This window comes from Andrographis paniculata, unplaced genomic scaffold (assembly GCF_009805555.1).
Source record: "Andrographis paniculata isolate CXL003 unplaced genomic scaffold, ASM980555v1 Contig37END, whole genome shotgun sequence".
Classification (NCBI taxonomy): Eukaryota; Viridiplantae; Streptophyta; class Magnoliopsida; order Lamiales; family Acanthaceae; genus Andrographis; species Andrographis paniculata.
This window is the reverse complement of record NW_026137570.1, coordinates 259,878-280,584: the sequence shown is the minus strand read 5'-3', so window position 1 is coordinate 280,584 and position 20,707 is coordinate 259,878. Positions and strand designations below refer to the sequence as shown.

Sequence of the window (20,707 nt, the reverse complement as noted above, 5' to 3'; positions counted from 1 at the left end):
GGGTTCGTGTCAACCCTTATATATAATCAAGTTGAAATTTTTGACCCAAACCCAATTATTTCGTGTCGGATTGTTGTGTCCGGTCAGTTTTTGCAAACTCTAGTTTTTTGTTTGAATTTTACAATTGGATTTAAATAATACTCTCTCTCCCCGTTGCAGTGATATGATGTGATGTGAAGTAAAGATGTGTTCGTTTGTAAGATTTTGATTTACTATTCATTAAATTTTTTCCTCCACGTGAAAAAATAATTGAGTATTTAATGAAATGATTAGATGTCCTAAAATAGAAATATAAATAAAAATATATATACTCCACTTATAAATAAAATGACAAATTATATAATACTTACATACCTTCCAGTACAAATGCATTGTATTTTATTTATTGTTTGAAATTCTTGTATTATATAAATAAAAAACTTAATTTTTAAATAAATTAAATAAATATATAACAATTTGTTTAAAAAAATTATAACAAGAAGAATTAATAAATTATTTATCTATTTATTTTATATAAAAAAAAATTTAAGATATTTTATCTCTTGTATCCATACAATTATATTTATAATCTCATGAATAAAACACGAAATATTATTTTATACATTTTTAGTAAAACATCCTTAATAAAATAATAGCTAGTTGACTATGAGGTAAGGTTAACCCTTCATAATAAAAAAATTTTGAATGTAAAATTATATTTTAGTGTAATAAAATAAATAAAAATTGAGTATTTGATTTTATGTTTTTAGAAAAAAAATAAATTAAAATAATAAAATTAGGAGTAAAATGTTAAGAGTAAACATATTAAACTCGAATCGCTTCAATAGAAAAGAATATACGGTAACAGGATATAAAATTAAAATAGTAAATTTTATTAAATACAATTTTAAATAAAACATTAGGTGCTGCTCATTAATGGCAATAATTATCCCTAGTCTCCGAGAGAGTAACCGATTTGAGATTTTTGACCATTTTGTGCAAAAGTAGTAATATTTAAATTAAATTAATATTATAAAAGTGAAGGTACTTCTACCGTATTCACACGGACGATCGGCTGTGTCATTTGTTGTGCGCGCTCGTTTTCATCACATAATCACATTCACTCAAAAGGTGTTTTCCATCGCCAAATCGAAAATTTGAAAACTCAATTCACTTTGTGGATTTGATATCGTAATTTATCTCGAAAATTTTCATTTCTTTCTCCATCTGTAGCAGATCAACATGGATTTGATGAAGGTCTTCGATCAAGCGGTTCGCGAAATGTATGTCGGTGTTTTGCGCAATTTTAATTCGTTTTCGGTTACTTTTTCATATTTGGTACGGAATTTAACTCTTGTTCCGTTTGATATTGGTGTGATTAAGAAAAAGGGAGGTAAATTTGAAGGTGTTGAAGGTTCCAGAAATCGAACAGAAGGTAATCATGATTTTATGATTTTACGAGCTCGATTTCCGTTGAATCGATCTGCTCGAGTAAATATACATTGTTTTTTGTTGTACTTACATTATAAATCTAAATAGTTAGAGACGGTAAATCTATAAACATTCATTTGTTGCATAAAATGATCTATTACTTTAAGTTCTTAACTGGTTAAAAGTGAATTTTCGCCAGTTTCTGATAGTGACAGGATTCAGAGTTACAATGGACTGTACTTCTTCAATACATGCATGCTTAAGATAGTATGAGTGTGATGATATAATATATATATATATACAAAAAAAAAGAAAAAAAGAAGATGCAATGAGTCAATCAATATAATAATATGAACAGTGAAGTCAAAGCAAGCCGAGAGTAATGTAAATCACTGCTCATCATTCTTCTGTGCATTGTAAAATATTTTTGTGCATGATTGCATGTAAATGTTATGTAACACAAAAACTATGTGGTTATCACAAGGATCCACAAGTTCCACCTGCTCATAGTTATTGCTTTTATACTCATTGCTTATGAATCATATTAATTTTTTACTTTTCAATGTATAATAGGTTTTGGATGCTACAGATGACGAGCCTTGGGGTCCACATGGCACAGTATTGGCGGAGATAGCACAGGCCACAAAGAAATTGTACGATTAGATTCATTTCCTGCATGTTTGAATATCGTGATTCTTTGTTAGTGGTTTGAAAAAAAAAATAAAAAAAAACTGATCCATTGAGATTTTCGTACAGCTCTGAATGCAGGATGGTTATGAATGTCCTGTGGACAAGACTGACTGAGACGGGAAAGAATTGGCGTTTAGTCTACAAGGTAGTGGCTGAAAATTGTTTTATGGTGAATTCACTGTAATTCACATGCTCTATGAAGTATAATATACATCTGATCTCTCTTTTTGTTGTCTTTTTCTTATGAACTTAGGCGTTGTCTGTCATTGAATATCTGGTGGCTCATGGATCTGAGCGTGCTGTTGAAGACATAGGAGAGCATACCTACCAGATATCTGTATGTAGCTTCTTTCTGTTGTAAAGTGTTACCCTGAGATGAATGTTGTCAGAACATTACCTGATCCATTAACTGATAGGAGTTGATTGCTTGATTATGCTTATTTTTCCCACTCTTTTCACTTTTTGATTTTCTAGTCTCTAGCAAGTTTTGAGTATGTCGAGCCTAGCGGGAAGGATCTTGGGATAAATGTAAGGAAAAAGGCTGAAACCATCAGCGCTCTTCTGAATAACCAAGAAAAGATACAAGAAGTAAGGAACAAAGCTGCTATCAATCGCGACAAGTAAGCTCATGGAGCAAATATCTAATTAGTGTCTTTGTTCTGCTATTCTTGGAATAGTCTTGAGAAAAAATCTATATAATTCAGGTATTTTGGGCTTTCGTCATCTGGAATAACATATGGGTCAGGTGCAGCCTCATTCAGTAGCAATAGCTTTAGGAGCAGTGATAGATATGGAGGTTTTTGTAATACGGGAGATACTGATACATTTAAGAGCAGCTACAAAGACGGGAATCGATATGGTGAAGAGAAGTTTGAGAGGATTAGCAAATTGACAAAAGAGCCTTCTAACTATGGCAGGTGTGCTCAGTTAGACCCCTTGCATCATAGTGTGGTTTGTAGGTTCCCTTTATTTCTTGGTAGAATGTTCTTACCATATCATGATTTGTCTGGCCTCCTATATATAGATGATCCATACTCTGTTCCACTTGCCTGATGTTCTTTGGATGGCGTCTTAATCTTGGAAATTACTTCTCTATTAATGGACTCTAGCTACCATGCATTGTTTAGTATATATCTTTTTCTGATCGGATTGTTTAGTATATATCTTGATTGGACGAAACTATGTTGATTTAGAATCTGGTTTAATTTCCCTGTAGCAATGTCAGGCATTCTACACATACAGATGTAAGGTTCTTGCATGCCGTTGCACAAAGCATCTCTGCAGTTCTATAATTCCTTAAATTTTCAGATATCTTAGGATCCAAAATTGATTTCTTTGGGATGGGGACATTGTCATAGGTTCCCATCAGATTTAGCGATATTATTATTTAGTTATTGGTGATGTTTGATACCTGGTTTAATCAATCTAAACTTCAAGAATAATTTGCAGTAAAGAACAAGGATCAGCTACATCTGGTACATCAAAAACTGCAAATTCAGATGCATATTCTTCCACACAAGGTGCACCATCAAACAAGTATGATGAAGATTTTGACGATTTTGATCCACGGGGAACTTTGACTTCAAGTAAGCAATTAGTTCCTAGTTGCAATATAAACTTAAAACATTATTTCAAATTTCATTGCATTTGAGGAAGCTCTTTGTGTAGGTAGAACATGGGAAAATATGTTGGTATCCACATTTCATTGACTCATCCAGAGAATAAAATTATCAGAAACTTGAAAAGCATCTTCATAATTCAGCTAGCACAAAGATGCACAGGCTTGATGAGGAAAGGAACTCTACTTTCTGATACACCTAATATTTATGGACAGGCTTATGTTATCATCCAATATTGACATTAAAACCAAAGTATGCATAAGCAATTAGTCATATACCAAGCATAACGGGAGAAAATATCTTTGCGCTTAATCTTGATTATAAGATAATTGTCACACTGTGAATTCTTTTTTATGGCAAGTGTCTGATCTGCTGTAGCCGCTGGTCATTTCAACAGAAACAAAGATGTATTGTTTCTTCGTTGAGACTCACTCATATGCCATTTGTCTTTGCTGTTGAACAGAATCTTCTACTGGAAGTAACCAAGTGGATCTCTTCGGACAAAATTTTGTTGATTTTTTTGATGCTCCAGTATCTCATGCAAAAGATAATTCTACTTCTCACAAAAGTGGTCAACCAGAGGTGGATTTATTCGCTGTTTCCAATAATTCTACTTGTGTGAAAAAGGATCAGCCAGAAATCGATTTGTTCGCTGATGCCAATAATTCTTCTCTGAGAAAAGATCAGGCAGAAGTTGATTTGTTTGCTGATTCCAATTTTATATCAGCTACACCGGAGCTGAAAGTAGAGGAAAGTTCAGTATCTTCGGTGAGTTTCCACCCGCAAGAAACTCAGTGTGTATATTCTATTCCGGCCTTTGTTGTTAAAGCTAAAAGCATGAAACTTCCTCCTGGTTAGGAATTATAGGATGAGATTGGAGCATCTTGATTTATGCATCTGTGAATCAACCTTTTGTCGAAAACTAAATCTTTCTGAATGATCAAACATAAATGCTTCTCTTGTTCTAATCTTACTTTACACGTTTCTTATTGCAGGCCAATGTTGATCTGTTTGCTGCCCAACCAACTCCTGCTCTTTCATCTACAATGGATTTTTTCGCTGCAGCCAATCCGGTTTCGATGCCTGACAACAAGGATTCGAAAAGTGGTACAACTAGTTTCACCGGTGACCCATTTGCTGCAGTTCCACTGAACAAATTCGATGGACTGGATTCATTTGGTGCATGCACTTCTCTGAGAGATCCTTTGTCAACACTATCTAGCAGTAGCTCTCCTAAAAATGGTAGTCATGGAAATGCAAATGAGTCTTCTGTAGAGACCAAGACCTCACCCAAGAAGCAAACATTTCAAGTCAATTCTGGAATATGGTCAGATTCCTTGAGCCGAGGATTAATTGATCTAAATATAACTGCACGTAAGTACTTCTTCACTGGTTCCATATTTTGTGCTGTCAGGACATTACTGCTGAAGATTAGGGAACTTAACACCTTTTCTGCACCGGAGAGTTTATATGACAAAGGGCTATATAAATTTATCGCTTGAGTTGCCAATGCATTCAAAACTCAAGGAAATATATTAGTCAGAAGTATTCTGAGCATTCATATTAGTGGTATCTTGCTAGATTAATTCTAAGACTTGTGATTCTCACATGGCAGCGAAGAAGGCGAACCTAGCAGACTTGGGTATTGTTGGTGGATTGACAGACCGTTTAGAAGAAAAAGACAGAGGAGGACGGGCATCTTCTTTTAACATGGATCAAGCCATGGGCTTTGGATTGGGTGCTGGTAAATTCACATTGCCCCGAACATCAACAAGCGGTGATTTCTTCTCGAGCCTAAGCAGCCAACACTACCAACATGGAGCCTCCCAGAAATGAGTAAACTTCTCTTCTTAAGTTCTACTACAATACTGTTTATTCCATGCACTTTATTTACTTGCAACTATCATCTACTAAATCCAAAATCGTCAATTTGTGTGAACATAGTTTCAGTATATTGCGTGGAGCACACCTATACACATATATGTATGTTTGAAATACATGAGTTTTGTTCTTGGACAGTGGTTTGAACAGAATTATAGACATGATTTTTAGGGTGTCTATCAAGTAAAATAGATTAGTTTACATTTTTGAATAATCATCAAGGTAAAGATGGCCATTCAGGTGCTGCATGCCAAATAATGTGACAGTTAGAAAGCCTCATTATCATCTAGGTACAAATTTTAGTGTTTCTTTGTTACCCTTTAGTTTCAACAGTTTAGTAATGGTAGAATCTACACTTCCGCGTCTTTTAAGTTCAAGTTCTGGAATTTTTTATTTCTTTTCGTTTTTTTAACACTCAAGTGTCTCTGACTGCTGTGATGGTACCATGAGTATCATTTCATCGGGGCGGGCACAACCGCTGTGTAACCTTATTACAATGAAATCTTCTTCGAAACAAATGAACCTTGAACAAAACATCAAATCAACAGAACTTACAACCCTATTAAGACAACAAAACTATGACACAGCCAGTAGTATTTGGTTGAAAATAAACTCAAACCCTCCCTCACCAAGAACTTACATAGAGATATACCGTCTTCTTTCTTCCTGTATGGATCGGAAGATTCTAGCAGCAGACTCGCTGGCTGATACAGCATTGTGAGGCACAACCCTTATCACTCGGGCAGGATGCTCAGCCTCCTGCCTGGGTTTGGGAGGCCGAGCCTCCGACTTGGTGGCAGGATCTCGAGGTGGAGACATAGGGAATAGTGTAAGAACATGCCTTCCTTCCCTCAAGCCACTTTCTTGACTATCTTGCATTCTCTCAACAGGGCTGCTTGATGTGCTAGCCTGTACTTCCATATCCTCTTCGGGGGGAGCCTGTTCATTGCGAGTCCACATAGTAGGCACATTCTGGCTATCGGGGTCAGATTGGGGATTCATATGTTCCGCAGATGAACCAAAGAATGGAGCCACATTCATAACTGGCATGCCATGTTGAGGAAAGTAGCCGGGATGAGGTGGAAGTTGATATTGTGGATGTGGTAGTGCAGGAACTCCACCGGGCAAAGAATAGAAATTACCCATGCTGGGATTTGGCACAGGGGGGCCGCAACCTCCAGGGTATGGTTTATATATTAGACCTTCCGTGGGAGACATGTAGGGGATCAGCCACTGCTGCTGCCCTTGCGGTTGATTGAAACACCACGGCCCACTATTTGTGAACGGTGCTGGAGTGTTTCTGGCCGATGTGCTGTTTTGAATGGAGGGTACATGATTTCGGCTAATAGCATTTTCAGCAGAGCTTTCCTTCTTTTGACTTTGCTTGTTATCTGATTCGCCTTTCTGCTTGGAGACATCAGAAACCTCTTCTGTGTTGAGGTTTAATGGGATTTTTTTCATGGAAGATGACTTTGTGGATTTGCCTGAGTAAGTTGAATCCTCGAGCAAAAGATGTGGTGATGCAGCGAGTAATCTCTGAACCTGATGAAAAAGACACATCCGAATTTTAGTGATGGTAATATGCATTACTGTAAGTGTGAGCTTTTACAGTAATTGCTCTAACCTTTACCAATCTATGCAACTCAAATACTTGAATTGCGAGAACTCTCTGTTGACTGCAAAGAGGTAGAATCGTAATCATGACCGACAACAGAATTTGCAGGTAACAGTCTAGGATGATACTTTTTTCCTGTAATTTCCTTATAATCTATACACCCAACCTCAGCTAAACAAATTAGGTCAGAAGCTGGAGTGGGTTTAGTTCTTAGGGGTTTCTAAAACATCTCCCTATAAGCATATGTTTAACACAAATTTACATCATTATTACCAATAGTTTAGAAAGGTTAAAAACATTGCAGAAAGCAAAATGACTTACTTAGCAATAGTTCTTCTGGCTTTCCAAAAGTGTTTCTGTCCGATTACTTGAACCACGTCATCAGGAGTTACATCATGTCTAGATCTGGAGTCCTCGCCAGAGGTTTCGGTCACACCACTATCACTCATCTTCACATTACATGACCTGTTTTCACTGGATTCAGTATCGTTACTGCGCTCGCAGTGTATATTCCTAACCTCAGACTGATCAGCCGCTACTGAAATAGAACTTCTTTTGTCTGATGTTGTAAGATTTTCTCTGGAAACAACAGCATCATGCCTTTCATTCGCAGCTTGTGCCTTGGAACATAGTGCCGGACTGTTACTGGTTTCTAATCTGTCAATGCTACCAGTAAGCTTATCTCCCGGTTCATAGTTTGTGAATAAGACATTTTGCTTTTTCCGGCCCTCAGCCTTTTCAAGGGCTGGTGTATTCGAGACAACCTTGACGAATCCTGTCGAGGAGTTTTTTGAATTCTCTTTCTTCTGCAATTTACCTTCTTGCATTGTACTACTCTCCATTTGTGAATTTTGAAGTTTTGACATTTCATTGGAACAAGAAGGCTTAGAGGCAAGTTTTCCCCTGTCCTGGTCGTTGCTGCGGACACCATATTCTTGATTCGGAACAGGCTGAACAAAAATAGGGACTCTAAAGTCATCTTCATCCAGTTTCTTTCTTGGCTCAACTTGCATCGATGGAGTGCTTATATCAGAATATTGGCTGTATTGACTCTCAGATTGCAGCTTATAAGACGCAAAGACATCCCGTTCGCTAACACCCCGCTGCAAGTGCAAGTTCAATTCTAGTAAGAAGGAAAACACCTTATGGATGCAGTAAATGCTCTTGTCAAAGAAAGGGGGCACGAAATCGATCACTCATCCAAGAAAAATTTCAAAAGCAAGAGCATTCCATCCCCATAGAATCTAAATCAATCTTCCAATGCAAAACCAACTACCCAACAAGACATAAACAACTGCATCTGTCCTATAGTTAGAGCCTATTTATAATCTTTCCACTCTTAGTGATTTCCATATGGATATCCACATGGCTAAATCTTAACAGCTTTTTTCTAATCTAATACTCCCTCCGTTCACAAATTAATGTCCTATTTTCCTATTTGTGACGTCAAATATACAAAAAAGACAATTACCTAAAAAAAACCTTGCAAATATATTTAGGACAATTATAAATGGACGGAGGGAGTAGTAATTATCATTTCAGGATTGTTTCCGTGCAATTCAGAGAATATAATCGAACATAAGGCTAAATCCAAGAACATCAAATAACATAGAAAACACCAATATCACCCAGAATTAAAAACCTGATAATTAATCACCTGAGTAGAGGAAGGAACCGTAGCAGTGGGAACACGAGGAAGAGACAAGTGGTTGTGTCTCTGAGAAGGAATGCTGAACTGCTCATACAGTGCCATCTTGTTTCTGGGAGGCGCTCGCGGCCCTCCTTTATTAGCATCCTTCACATGGAGCCTTGGGAACATTGGCCCCATCATCTTCTCCTCATCTTTCCCTCTCTTCATCCCCACCTTTCACGCAATCTCCTCCTCCACTTTATTCTAAGTCAAAAACTAGTAAAATTTTCAGTCCTGGACGAGCTCCGAAGTCACGCCCCCAAACTTCCACGATCAAACCCTAATTTTACAGAAGTTCAGATATATCATCACAGAATCTCAGGGAGTTTTTTTTAAAAAAAAAATAAAAATTGTGAAACAACCACTGAAATCCGAATCCAGATGATACAGAAATCGATTAAAACATCTCAATCCCTAACGAAACTCGAAGAAACACAAAACACGGACACAGTAGAGAGAATCACGCTCGCGGTATCCAAAATTTCCACGAAATTCGGAAGCACGAACAAGGAAAAAACAACAAAAAGGATACGCAAACACACAGCACAAAACTAGTAATGAAAAGCAAAATAAACCTGAGCAAAACGGAGAAATGGATTCGATTGGAGATTAGGAAAGAGGTGTGGAGGTGAAGAAAAAGATATGTGTTGATGGAAAAAAGCGAAGTGGAAAAGGGCGGGGTGGACCCAACTTGTGGATAGAACAGAACCCAGAATCTCCTAATAAGTGCCCTTTTGTATTACATTTGCTTTATCATTATTTTTAACATTATAATTCTATTTTATTTTTAAGAAAAAAAATTAATTAACTGTTGTCACGTTGTACTTGTACTATAGATATTTTTAATTTGTTCACACATATATTATTATAGAATAATTAACTAAATATTTGTATTTATTATTGTGTGGTTCGGACAGAAAAAGGTCAACTCCTTTTCACGTTAATAATGTTCGTTACAGTTAGATACTATTGTTTCGAGGTCTAAACTTGAATAAAACTTTGTTTAGTACAAGTTTTAAAAGGGGTAAAAATTTGAATGTTGAATGTAATATTTCCGTCTCACCTAAAAATTCAGTTATTAAAAAAAATAGGAGTCTCTACCCTATATGTTTAATTTGATATTTTAAAAAAATATATTTTTGAAAAATATTATCAATTCAAAAAGTTTTTGCAAACCGAACCTAAATATTTTTTTGGTTTTTATCTATTATATATATAATATTTTAATAAAAAATATCATATTAAAAGTTAAAATTTGTATGTTTGAGTAATTGCTTACGAGATTTTAGAAAATGAGAATCAATTTCAATTTGAACACATTAGGTATCGAAGTTTTGTTGGACCACAGCCATTGCGGTTGCTCTCAGCTACTGCTGTAGATGGGACCAGTAGGTGCTGCCCTAGGACCTTTTCTAGCTGGATATATTTGGATGGAACAACATTTTCTTTGTGTATGACTAATATAAATATTAATACATCAAAACTCAAATTACAACTTCAAATTCAAATCAAAACCAAATAAATTTATTGTTAAGTGATATCAATATTTGTTGAAATATGTGTTCACTAAATACTTTTTTTTAGTGATATGGTTATCGAATAATAATATCAAAATAATATAATATATACATATTAATACAATTATAAAAAAAAAATACCAATTCTAATATAAAATATTATTACTTTATTACTAATATACTTTTTATACTAAAAATATACTTTCTTTCAAGATGATTACGATGTATTTGCATTTTTATTTTATTTTATGTATACGTTAATCATAAATATAATGATATATTTTTAATCTACTTTAAGAAATAAATATTTTTGAATGAAATAAATAAAAATTTTGAAAAAAAATATATATTTAGTTTTTGTAACAAAAAATTATTTTTTTAAAAAAATAATAATTTTTTTTTTTATTTTTGTCGTTGGTTTAAAATATTCATTTTTCTATATTTTTAAGGGATAGTGTATTAAAATCCCTGTCAGAGAAACCCCATTGTAATTCAGTCCATTTAAACTGCAGTCCCTACTTTATGAATTAGATTTAATATAGCTCCCCAATTTGTATTTCTCTCATAATCACCGTTGTATATGCAAAAGGTACTTGAAATAGATTGATCAATACTTCTAGTGTCGTAATGTATACCTACATTACTTCACGCTCTACCCCCATTATAACCTCATATGCTTCTAGTTAAATATCGCGTACCTTTTTTTGTGAATTAAAAAAAAATAGTAAAAAAAGACAGTTACCCACGATTTAACAGGAGTTGAGTAAAAAAAACCTCCCATAACTTCCTTCACCCTGATTTTAAACCCTACATCTTCCATCTTCAGGCGAATTGATGTTCTCCAAACCCCGACAATCAAGTAACGATCAATCGGTGCAAAACTAGTGAAGAAAACAGCTGACCTACTCTCATCCCCATGACAAGCTCGAAAAAAATAAGACCTTTTTCGATTTTTTATTTTGTTGACATTATTTGTATTTTATACAGTAGTTTGTTCAATTGTTTGAGATATAAGTCTTGGTCCCGTGTTTGTATGTCTCGATAGATTTAGTGTTGAGGAGCTTTGGGTGATCGGTGTATTTGTATTTGTATTTGTTAACTGGATTTGAAATTGTTTGTATGTTTTCCCAAATAGACCGAGTTGGGTGTTTTATTTTGGCACCGATTTGGGGTAATTTTATTTGTTTAATCTGTAATTTTAGTTAATTTTGTAGATATCCAGTTTTTATAATTACCTGGAGTTTAGTATTTTAGTTTTTTTGTTTGATTGTTCGGTAATTAGTATGTTTGTGAGTTGGTAAATGTGGTATTGTTAGGTACCCCGAGTTACATTTTTTAGGTCTAGTTTTCTAAGTAATATAATTTTAGAGGACTACTGTGTACTCGGAATTTGTTGTTACGTATTCCTAATAGATTATGACAAACTTTTTAAAAATTCGAGATTGGGGTATTGTAAATTGATGGTATTTATGTACAGATCGGATAAGAAATACAAATCGGTTATCAGTCGATTTGCAGTACCGTTTGGTGTGTATGTTTTCCGGGTGTTACATCCACGCGAATCCGACAGTATCGACAATGAGTTTGATAATGTGAAGAGCTACCGCAGTAAAATTGAGGCCAAAATACTGAAAGGTCTGCTTTCCGAACCGTAGACTTTAATGTGCAGCATAGGGTGAACGTTGTATTGAATTTGGATTGTGTTATTTGTTCTTGATTTGGGTAGTGTGTTATTTTGATTGAATTGTCGGTTGAATTGGTTTGATTTGCTTCATGTTTGATGAAATTGTATTAAGATTGATTGAGAGATTGAATCGTAGGTTAAATTTGGTGAAATTTAATTTTTGGAGTAATGCTATGAATTTTGTCGTGAATGATTGTATGATAAATTTGGTTAAATTGGAATTAACTAATTCACTACAAGACATTCCGATAGTTGAGGTAATACATGCAATGTACATAAGTGCATTTACGGATGCCTGACTAAATTAGTGGTGCACCTAAGAAAGAAAAACATATACATATACTAGAAAGGTTTATGCCCTCATCATATTAATACATACATCTTGTCAAAACACGATATGCGTCGGTTATTTAATGACATACCTATATTAAGCTAGTAAATACCCCAAGGTAAGTTACTTATGCCCAGAGGGTCTAAAACTTCATATCTCGATCATTAAGTGAAGTATAACATTATCTTTAACAGTACCCGTACATGAGATGTATTCATCTTTAACATAGTCAGTTATACCAATCTAGAAGATTAAAAAATTGCTTCGAAAAGTTAAGAATATGATCCATATGCGTGAACAATAAGCAATGAAGTTACTTAGTTGTATTGTTGGTAATGGTAGTGCTTAGTTTTACTGCACATGCAATGGTTGTACAGTTTAACAATGGGGAGTATTAATATACTAATACTTTATCCAATTGCATTCACAATAATAAATTTCAAAAACTATGGAAACAATATAATATTATAACATGTCATTCCTTTACACAGGTTAGCATCAACGGATACCTCATTCGTTTACCAATAAACCTTGGAATTAGTATCTCATATGCTTCCATAACTAGTATCTATGCCCTGAAAACCTGTGCTTGGGAAACAAACTATTTTTGGTTCAAAACATTCAATAATTGTCAATAATCAGGGATAAATTCATCATATAGTATTTATGTGAATTCCATAATTGTATGTAAATGTAAATAACACATATATATTATGGATGGCTAAATAAGTCATAAATGACTTAGTTAAATTATATTTTTTTGTTACTCCTACATGTTTTGTGGTCTTGCTATTGAAAAGTATGACATGAGCTATCGAATATAAATGTACCGTGTCTAATTTTTTTCTAACAAGACTAGGAGAGGAAGTACTCTCACCGAGTTTGTGAATTGTCCCCTCCGTCAGCGGTCAACTGAAATCAACCATATTCACGGATACCTGATACTATACAGATAATACCTAAGCAATCATTATTCATACCTTAAGTGTCAGTGTTCGTACCCAAAGCACATAGTAACATACCTGCATAAAATACCGACATACCCTGTCACAAATCTTACGTACCTATAATACTGGTATCATATGCTTTTGTAACGAGTATATATACTTTAATAATTTGTGCTTGGAAAACATACAATTTTTTGATCAAAATATTCACTTGTTGTCGGTAACAAATGATTAATTCATCGTGATAGTATTCCCGTGACACCCTGAATTGTATGAAAAAATAAATAATATATATTTACTAAACAAGTGAGAAATAACTTTGTTATATTGTATGGTATATTTACAATTATAATCCAACATCCATTTGTAGATGACTAAACAAGTCATAAATAACTAAGTTAAATTATATTAGTTGTTTGAGTAAATAATTAGTACCATGAATTGAAAATCTTTACACTTATTACATAGTAATCCACACCATAACATACGCAACAACATTCAAGTGAAAGTGCGTTGTAATCTACTACTAGGACTTCAAGTGCTTTTTGTATAATAGAACAAACACATATTTTCTAAAGTATTTTAGATGACTAAACAAGTGAGAAATAACTTAGTTATATTGTATGATAAACGTACAATTATAATCCAACCTCCACTTGTAGATGGTTAAACAAGTCATAAATAACTAAGTTAAATTATATTAGTTGTTAGAGTAAATAATTACAGCCACGAATTAAAAATCTTTAGACCTATTACATAGTAATTCACACTATAACACACACAACAACATTCAAGTGAAAGCACGAGTTGTAATCTACTACTAGGACTTCAAGTGTTTTTTGTGTAATAGGATAAACACATATTTTCTAAAATATTTTGACCCATAACATAATAATCCGAATTGTCACACACTCACAAACTCAAATATCAATTAGTTAGAAACTTTTTAAAAAATAGTGACTCGGTTGAGCAGGCAAGTACTCCAACACAACTCCGATGTACCCCTTTTACATTTTCAGAAACCTCTGTTGTCAACAAGTCATATATAAAAGAGCATCATCACATACCTGCAATTTTCGTTCATCTATCATAATATATCAAATTTACAAAAGAGCTTCAATGCAACAACACTTTTACTGTTTTATATTTACGTACAATATTACATTATGTTTAGCACACCAAAAGTAATTATAAGGAAATGATTGACGGACATCCTATCAACAAAAAAAAATTACACCTTAAAATATCTACAACAATCGCGTCTGGCTTTAACCAAGTACCACAAATCAAGTTGAGTACTTCTGCAGCTGTAATTAAGATATCAACTTCATGAAAAATTTGTTCTGAATTTTCGGTAATGGATGAAAAATAATCACTTTTGTATGATGTTTCTGCCCATAAATGAATAAAAATATTGATGTTCAGTAACTTAGGGAAACAAATGTGATTATATAATTAATTGCACAATTATAGTACATAAATATAATATTTTTATGCACTAATCTAAATTTACTAGACTAAGATCAATTATAATTATATATACAATATATATATATCAATACCTGAATAAGTAAGGTTTCAGGTAATCCATCAATGCTACTTTTGCCAATCACCACAACATTTTTTCACATAATAACAACATTAGACTGTAGAAGAAACTCAATGCAATCTTTAGGAGTACAAGATATAAACAATATTTTTGATTAATTTATTATCTGACAAAACCTAATTATTTACTTACGGAGCTCATTTTTAAACTACACAATATGAGTTTTCCGTCACCTCACTTCCAATTTGTTGTTATCCATTATCTACGATTAGAAAATATTGAGGTATGCCTCTTTCAGTTAAGCTGCATACATATGAATAAGTTGTTCCCCAAATTATTTGCATTAATTTCTTTTCATTCACCGTACAAAGGTTATGTACTTAAATATGATAATCTAAAGCATTTTGATTTCATTTTCTACACCATAAATTGTCACAATAATGTAAAACAACATCCTATGTGCACCAATCAAACCAATCCAAAAAACAAGAATCTACACAATTAATTGTTGGGTGGTGTATATACATATCAACATAAATATGAATCTTTTAGAGTCCATCATACTTAAGTTCGAAATGTAATCAAACACATGTAATACACCATACTCACCTCTCCAAATACAAAAAAAACGAGAAAATAAATAGAAACCAAACAAACACTCAATGTTCTGTGTTTTAATTGTAATTTTCAATTACAACCGAGACCACAAACTTATTTGGTGAAAATAGATTTAGCAACAATTGTAATTTCAACTTCTTTTTTTACTATTACATTGACTGAATTCTTCCCAAAAAAATTGCAATTACTTCCGTTCGAGATCAAACTATTAGGGTCAATACATTTAATTTTACAATAAAGAATCACCTGAGTGCTCCAACTTTTCTGCAAAATAGGATGATCATTGTGAATATATATCCCGGATCGATAAGTTTATTCGAACAAACCTAATAAAAAATACAAAATAAATTAGCGGAAGTAAAATTCAAATCAATATTAATACGAATCGAAATTAAAATTAACATCGTAAAAACGAAAGGCATAATAGAGAAATCAAAAGAAGAAATGCAAACAAACACATCTAGTTAAGGACAATTTAAATAATTGTACTCACACTCTGGAATTGAATAAATTTCCAATTCTTGCGTCGATGAAATCGATCGACTCGGCGGCTTGGCGCGGCTGGATAACAGCTCTCCTCCGAACAGACCCGACCAGCCTCGGACATTGATCGGCAGCAATCGATTCTCCTTAGATCTACACCAAAATAACACTGAACAACGACAGACAGATTCATCGGTGGACAGCGACAAAATCGCGCCCAACTTTCTCCGATCTCCCTTCGTGATCTTTATCGTCGGGTTGTGGCGCCAAAAGGAAGGGGCTGACAGTCGAAATCAAAGGCTTCCGAAATCGTCGATTATCACCGGAGTTTAATTCTGTGGCAAGAGAATCGCGCGAATCTAACCAACGATTTGGAGTGGATTTGAGAATTAATTTGGTATGAACAAGGAGTAAGAATGAAAAAAATTTGTAAAAAAGGGAGTGCAGTGTAAAAAATTAGTATTAAAAACTTAGTGGGAATGAAGATTTAATTCCAATTGTACCTATTTTTGAACAATATTGTTGTATTTTTGTCCAAGTACAAATTGAAAGCTATGCAAAATAAAAAGAATGAAACACGATTTTAGTAGTCTACTGTGGGGAGTGAAGTCGCATTTATCTGATTATTTATTTTCTCCCCACGAACGAACCGACGAATGGACTTCCAAGAAAATTTTGGAGAGCTCGAGAATCGAAGCGAGAGAAGGGGTAGGGAGTAGCCAAATTTGGTGAAAATGGTGAACTACTTATTGTTGATAACTGCTCAGCTCGATAATCTCACCGATTTTCAGCCTCAAGGCGGCTGCGACGATCCTAATTTCACATACTACTTCAAAGTAATTCTTCACTTTTCACGTTTTAATCCTTTGTGTTGTTGAGTGATTATTTACATCTCTACGCAAATTTCGTCGATGTATTTGACTGGTCGAAGAAGAATTTGCATCAGTTTTACACCTTGTTGGCTTCAGTTATTGCATTTCCTGTTGTAGTTAGGTTTTGACTAGAGTTTTGCCATTTGCAAACTTCTCTCGTGCTTTATATCGGATTTTGGTTATTAATTGGTGCTGTTCCTGTCCTTTGATTATTCCAGACTCTTGCGTAAACATACCACTGTAACGCCGAATTAGGGCCAATGTTAGGATCGAAACACTACCCAGACCTAACTTCTGTTTTATTTGTTCTGTTGCCTATTTGTAGCTAAAATGTGGGAACTGCGGTGAGGTGACCCAAAAGGAGACTTGTGTAAGCTTGAGTGAGACAGTTCCTTCGACGAAAGGAAAGGGCGAGGTTCATCTTGCACAAAAGGTATGGATTTCTCTTTCCCCTCTCTGTCCTATACCTTGAAAAACATAAGTATGTGCATTCTAGATTCTGGGATAATTTTGCAAAGTGTTGAGAATGGAGAATAACATATCATTGAATTTGAGAATTTGGTTTAGGTCAAATGGTTTCTGACTAGATTCTCCTTACATGTTTCCAGTGTAACCAACGGACAAGATTACAATTTATGCTATCTCTGTTATTATTCTTTAGGTGTTGAATGTGATGGTGTTATGTGATCCATATTGTGCCATAGTGGTAAAAGGGCTTAATGCTGACAACGGTAGTTGATATATTTTTTATGCTCCTTGAAACTTTCAGTGTAAGTTCTGTTCCAGGGAAGGAACTATAACTATGATTACGGGCCATGGTCGTCCTTTGACTTATGAAGATTCTGAGGCTGCTAAATTTGCTCCTCTAATGTTATTTGACTGCAGAGGCTTTGAGCCTGTTGATTTTTCATTTGGCAGTGGGTGGAAAGCTGAATCTGTAAGTTCTGGCTCCTGCTTAAAGTTAGCAATTCTTTATCTCTAGAGAAATTGCCACTAAACTTGCTTGGTATTTTTATTATTTTTAGTCCATTTATCTAAACATCTAGCATCTGCCTCGTTGAATTCAAATTTGAGTTTTGATTATCTGCGTATGTTTTGCTTTGCGCAATACATTATTAAATGTTAATGTACTTCCCCTTTTCGCTATCTTCTTTCACTAGAAGTGCTTAATGTTAGGTGATTAATTGTTAAAACCATTATAGTTTGTTTCCTATCAATTCAAATTTGCTGTTCCTATTATTAACTCCGATTAGCTAATTTATGCGTCTTTGATATCACTATCTTTAACTGATCATAGTTGCAAAAAAATGACATTGTGTTGTTTGGTTTGTTTCGTTTGAGTAGATTGACGGGACAAAGTTCAATGATATTGACTTGTCAGGAGGGGAATTTTCTGAGTACGACGAGAAGGGAGAGTGCCCTGTTATGATCTCCGAAGTCCGTGCCATGTTCAATGTGGCCAAGTAGGTCAGCTAACCTTCACTTTGTGTTTTTCTAAGGCATGGTGCTGAAATAAACTAGTATCTCTTGTTGCAATAAATTGTTAAAAAGTGATCTGGTCTTATGTCATTGACGAACATCCTTACCTTTAGACACATGTTGAATTTGGAACTGCTGCTGATCTGTAAAGATTTTTAGTTTATAAAAATGCTTGTTATTATCCATGATGATATTTCTTTTATTTTTGTCGTACACTAATAGCAAGTTTCCATGTCCTATTCTATCCGAAAAGAGCTCAAATTGTTCAATGCATGCTGGTAATAATTAGAAATCCTAATTGTGAATGTGTCTGAATTGAGCTGTTAAGGTGTAAGGTTTGCAATATATTTTAGTCTAGATACTGCAGCTGTAGTAAGTTCTAGTTCATATGACAGCTTCACATCTGATTTACTATTATGATTGATTCCATACCTGGCAACAATATGAGTTTTTTTATTTAGCTCTTGGCTGGACAAACTTTCCAGTAATAATTGCTTTCTTGTTTGGACTACAAATGTACTGAAATTATTGTTAGCACAGCTAAGGTTTTGTCACCATGTTTTGACATGGACATAGATTTATTCTTTGGACTGCATTAAGATATAGGGGGGGGGGGGGGGGGGGCGCTATTGGTGACATCTCAACCATTAGTTTTCTCTACTTCCATTGTGTTGGTTTCTAGAGTTTAGTTATCCAACTGTTTGCAAATACTTTTGTATTTGTATTTGGCTTGTTTATATTTCTTTATTTTTCATATATTAATTGAGCTTGATTGCATGTTTGATTGGATTACCTTAGCCTTTAATCCCCAGTCTATGTTGGTGTTACTTCTGAAGGAAATAGTAAGATATAACAGAATCTTGACTCACTGATAGTAATGTGTATTTTGTTAAGGGGAAAAAATGAAGATTATTCCCATGAAAAAGCATGGTTAGTCAATAATAATCCTATTATAAAATTTTAACTAATTATCATTTTAATCAAAACTCAAAACTGGTCTTGCTGATATCCTATCAGTGGATTTTATTGATTTGGCTGTTGTCTTAGGTTGGTTGACCATGAACTTGTTTAGATACCCTAGAAAGTGCTATATAACTGTCCAAAAATAAAACCCTAAATTAAACTTAGACCATAGTTGCAGCCAAAAATGGGTTTGTTTGGACATGGAGTGAGAATTATTTGAGAATGGTAAAAGAAAAAAAAAAAGAATTAAAATAAATTCTGAGTTGATGCAAGTAAAAGAATTATTTATGTGTGTAGTTATTGGAATAAAAGAATTACTTATTTGCAGCATTTATATTTTATTAAAATATAATTTTTTTATTTACATATATTATAAAAAAAAATATTAATTAAATGAGTCACTCTTGTATGCAATATTATTCACTTGTGTGTAGTTATTGGGTTAAAATGGATGTTTGAATTTTGTTGATATCTTGAATGTGAGTTTCTAAAGTATTCGATCAATAAAAGACATTGTGTAGATATGGTTGTTTATCTCTATTTGTCTCTCACTTCCGTATAATTGACTTCAAATTATCTTATTAATTCCCATTTCCGAATGATCTGATCAGATTCCTAACTACTCGATGCTTTTCTTTTTCATGAATTTTTTTACTTTCCCTCATGTTGAGATTTCTCTTCTTGCATTTTTAGTCTTATTGCCCGTCATCAATGTTTGAAATATTGTTACTGTACGTGTGAGATGATTGCGTTTTAATTAACGATATCCATTACACTTTTTCTTGGGAGTTGGGAACTAGTCTCGAATCAAATTGCAGTGAGCCCAACTGAGCAGCGAACAACATGTATACGATAGGTCATCTCCAAATACGTTGCCACAGTAATTTTATTCAAACTATAATTCTATTTTTTATTATTATTCTTCAAATATTCAATTTTTTCTATTATTTTAAAAAAATTAGAAAAATAAAAAATAAATTTTAAAAATTAAAATTTTAAATTTTAATTTTTCTTTAAAAAAATAAACAACGCCATTTTTTGTTGTTGCTACAGTGCAATGCCAAAAAATAGTGTTAGACAACCGACGTCAAATTATCCAATCCAGAGCCATCATTAATGGCTTTGGGTTGAAAATGTCTTTAGTGCTTTGAACATACTTTTGTGTGTTAAGAGCAAGTCCACTGGACTCTAAAATTTTGAGAAATACCCTATTTTTTGAGCTAAAATACCAATCGACTCACATTTTAATTAAAAATAGATTTTTGGGGTTAATATGTAAATAGATAAAAGTTGAATAGAAATTATATAATTTTTTAAAAGTAAGAATATATGTGGAATATTATTTTTAGAGGAAAAAAT

At 33.8% G+C, this 20,707-nt stretch overlaps 3 protein-coding genes and 1 long non-coding RNA gene across 6 annotated transcripts; 2 read left to right on the top strand and 2 right to left on the bottom strand.

Moving 5' to 3' along the window:
- Window positions 1–883: 883 nt before the first annotated feature.
- Window positions 884–5,945, top strand: LOC127250316 (clathrin interactor EPSIN 1-like). 3 transcript variants are annotated; one of them, XM_051273521.1, is made up of 12 exons: window positions 898–1,110; window positions 1,216–1,262; window positions 1,363–1,414; window positions 1,984–2,063; window positions 2,167–2,245; window positions 2,354–2,437; window positions 2,575–2,720; window positions 2,805–3,017; window positions 3,550–3,686; window positions 4,183–4,487; window positions 4,715–5,093; window positions 5,335–5,945. In XM_051273521.1, the coding sequence occupies exons 2-12, from the start codon at window positions 1,222–1,224 to the stop codon at window positions 5,553–5,555; spliced, it is 1,737 nt and encodes a 578-aa protein (XP_051129478.1). In that variant the 5' UTR covers window positions 898–1,110; window positions 1,216–1,221; the 3' UTR covers window positions 5,556–5,945. The 3 variants fall into 3 exon arrangements, with proteins under 3 accessions (XP_051129479.1, XP_051129478.1, XP_051129477.1); XM_051273522.1 differs by lacking the exon at window positions 5,335–5,945 and adding an exon at window positions 5,134–5,327 and having other exon boundaries at window positions 884–1,262; window positions 4,715–5,046; XM_051273520.1 differs by having other exon boundaries at window positions 898–1,262.
- A 61-nt stretch (window positions 5,946–6,006) lies between these two features.
- On the bottom strand, window positions 6,007–9,620 carry LOC127250315 (protein EARLY FLOWERING 3-like). Its single transcript, XM_051273519.1, has 5 exons — window positions 9,481–9,620; window positions 8,873–9,185; window positions 7,537–8,318; window positions 7,225–7,276; window positions 6,007–7,142 (listed from the first exon to the last, which is right to left on the bottom strand). Exons 2-5 carry the CDS (start codon window positions 9,071–9,073, stop codon window positions 6,237–6,239), a joined length of 1,941 nt encoding a protein of 646 aa, XP_051129476.1. The 5' UTR covers window positions 9,074–9,185; window positions 9,481–9,620; the 3' UTR covers window positions 6,007–6,236.
- Window positions 9,621–13,318: 3,698 nt separating this feature from the next.
- LOC127250635 (uncharacterized) lies at window positions 13,319–16,501 on the bottom strand. Its single transcript, XR_007838710.1, has 3 exons — window positions 16,045–16,501; window positions 15,798–15,877; window positions 13,319–13,459 (listed from the first exon to the last, which is right to left on the bottom strand). It is a non-coding gene; the product is annotated as an uncharacterized LOC127250635 (long non-coding RNA).
- Window positions 16,502–16,679: 178 nt separating this feature from the next.
- Window positions 16,680–18,573, top strand: LOC127250207 (uncharacterized). Its single transcript, XM_051273366.1, has 4 exons — window positions 16,680–16,870; window positions 17,232–17,339; window positions 17,676–17,843; window positions 18,251–18,573. Exons 1-4 carry the CDS (start codon window positions 16,769–16,771, stop codon window positions 18,371–18,373), a joined length of 501 nt encoding a protein of 166 aa, XP_051129323.1. The 5' UTR covers window positions 16,680–16,768; the 3' UTR covers window positions 18,374–18,573.
- The last annotated feature ends 2,134 nt before the right edge of the window (window positions 18,574–20,707 follow it).

What these genes read in the sequence shown, in the direction of transcription:
- LOC127250315 (XM_051273519.1), bottom strand. Translation starts at nt 9,073, where the DNA reads ATGAAGAGAGGGAAAGATGAGGAGAAGATGATGGGGCCAATGTTCCCA. An exon ending in CGGTTCCTTCCTCTACTCAG is followed by an intron (nt 8,319 to 8,872) that starts GTGATTAATTAT and finishes TTGCACTTGCAG; the next exon opens with CGGGGTGTTAGCGAACGGGA. An exon ending in AGTTGCATAGATTGGTAAAG is followed by an intron (nt 7,143 to 7,224) that starts GTTAGAGCAATT and finishes CTTTTTCATCAG; the next exon opens with GTTCAGAGATTACTCGCTGC.
- LOC127250316 (XM_051273521.1), top strand. Translation starts at nt 1,222, where the DNA reads ATGGATTTGATGAAGGTCTTCGATCAAGCGGTTCGCGAAAT. An exon ending in GAGCCTTCTAACTATGGCAG is followed by an intron (nt 3,018 to 3,549) that starts GTGTGCTCAGTT and finishes AATAATTTGCAG; the next exon opens with TAAAGAACAAGGATCAGCTA. An exon ending in ACGGGGAACTTTGACTTCAA is followed by an intron (nt 3,687 to 4,182) that starts GTAAGCAATTAG and finishes GCTGTTGAACAG; the next exon opens with AATCTTCTACTGGAAGTAAC.
- LOC127250207 (XM_051273366.1), top strand. Translation starts at nt 16,769, where the DNA reads ATGGTGAACTACTTATTGTTGATAACTGCTCAGCTCGATAATCTCACC. An exon ending in ATTTCACATACTACTTCAAA is followed by an intron (nt 16,871 to 17,231) that starts GTAATTCTTCAC and finishes GCCTATTTGTAG; the next exon opens with CTAAAATGTGGGAACTGCGG. An exon ending in AGGTTCATCTTGCACAAAAG is followed by an intron (nt 17,340 to 17,675) that starts GTATGGATTTCT and finishes TGAAACTTTCAG; the next exon opens with TGTAAGTTCTGTTCCAGGGA.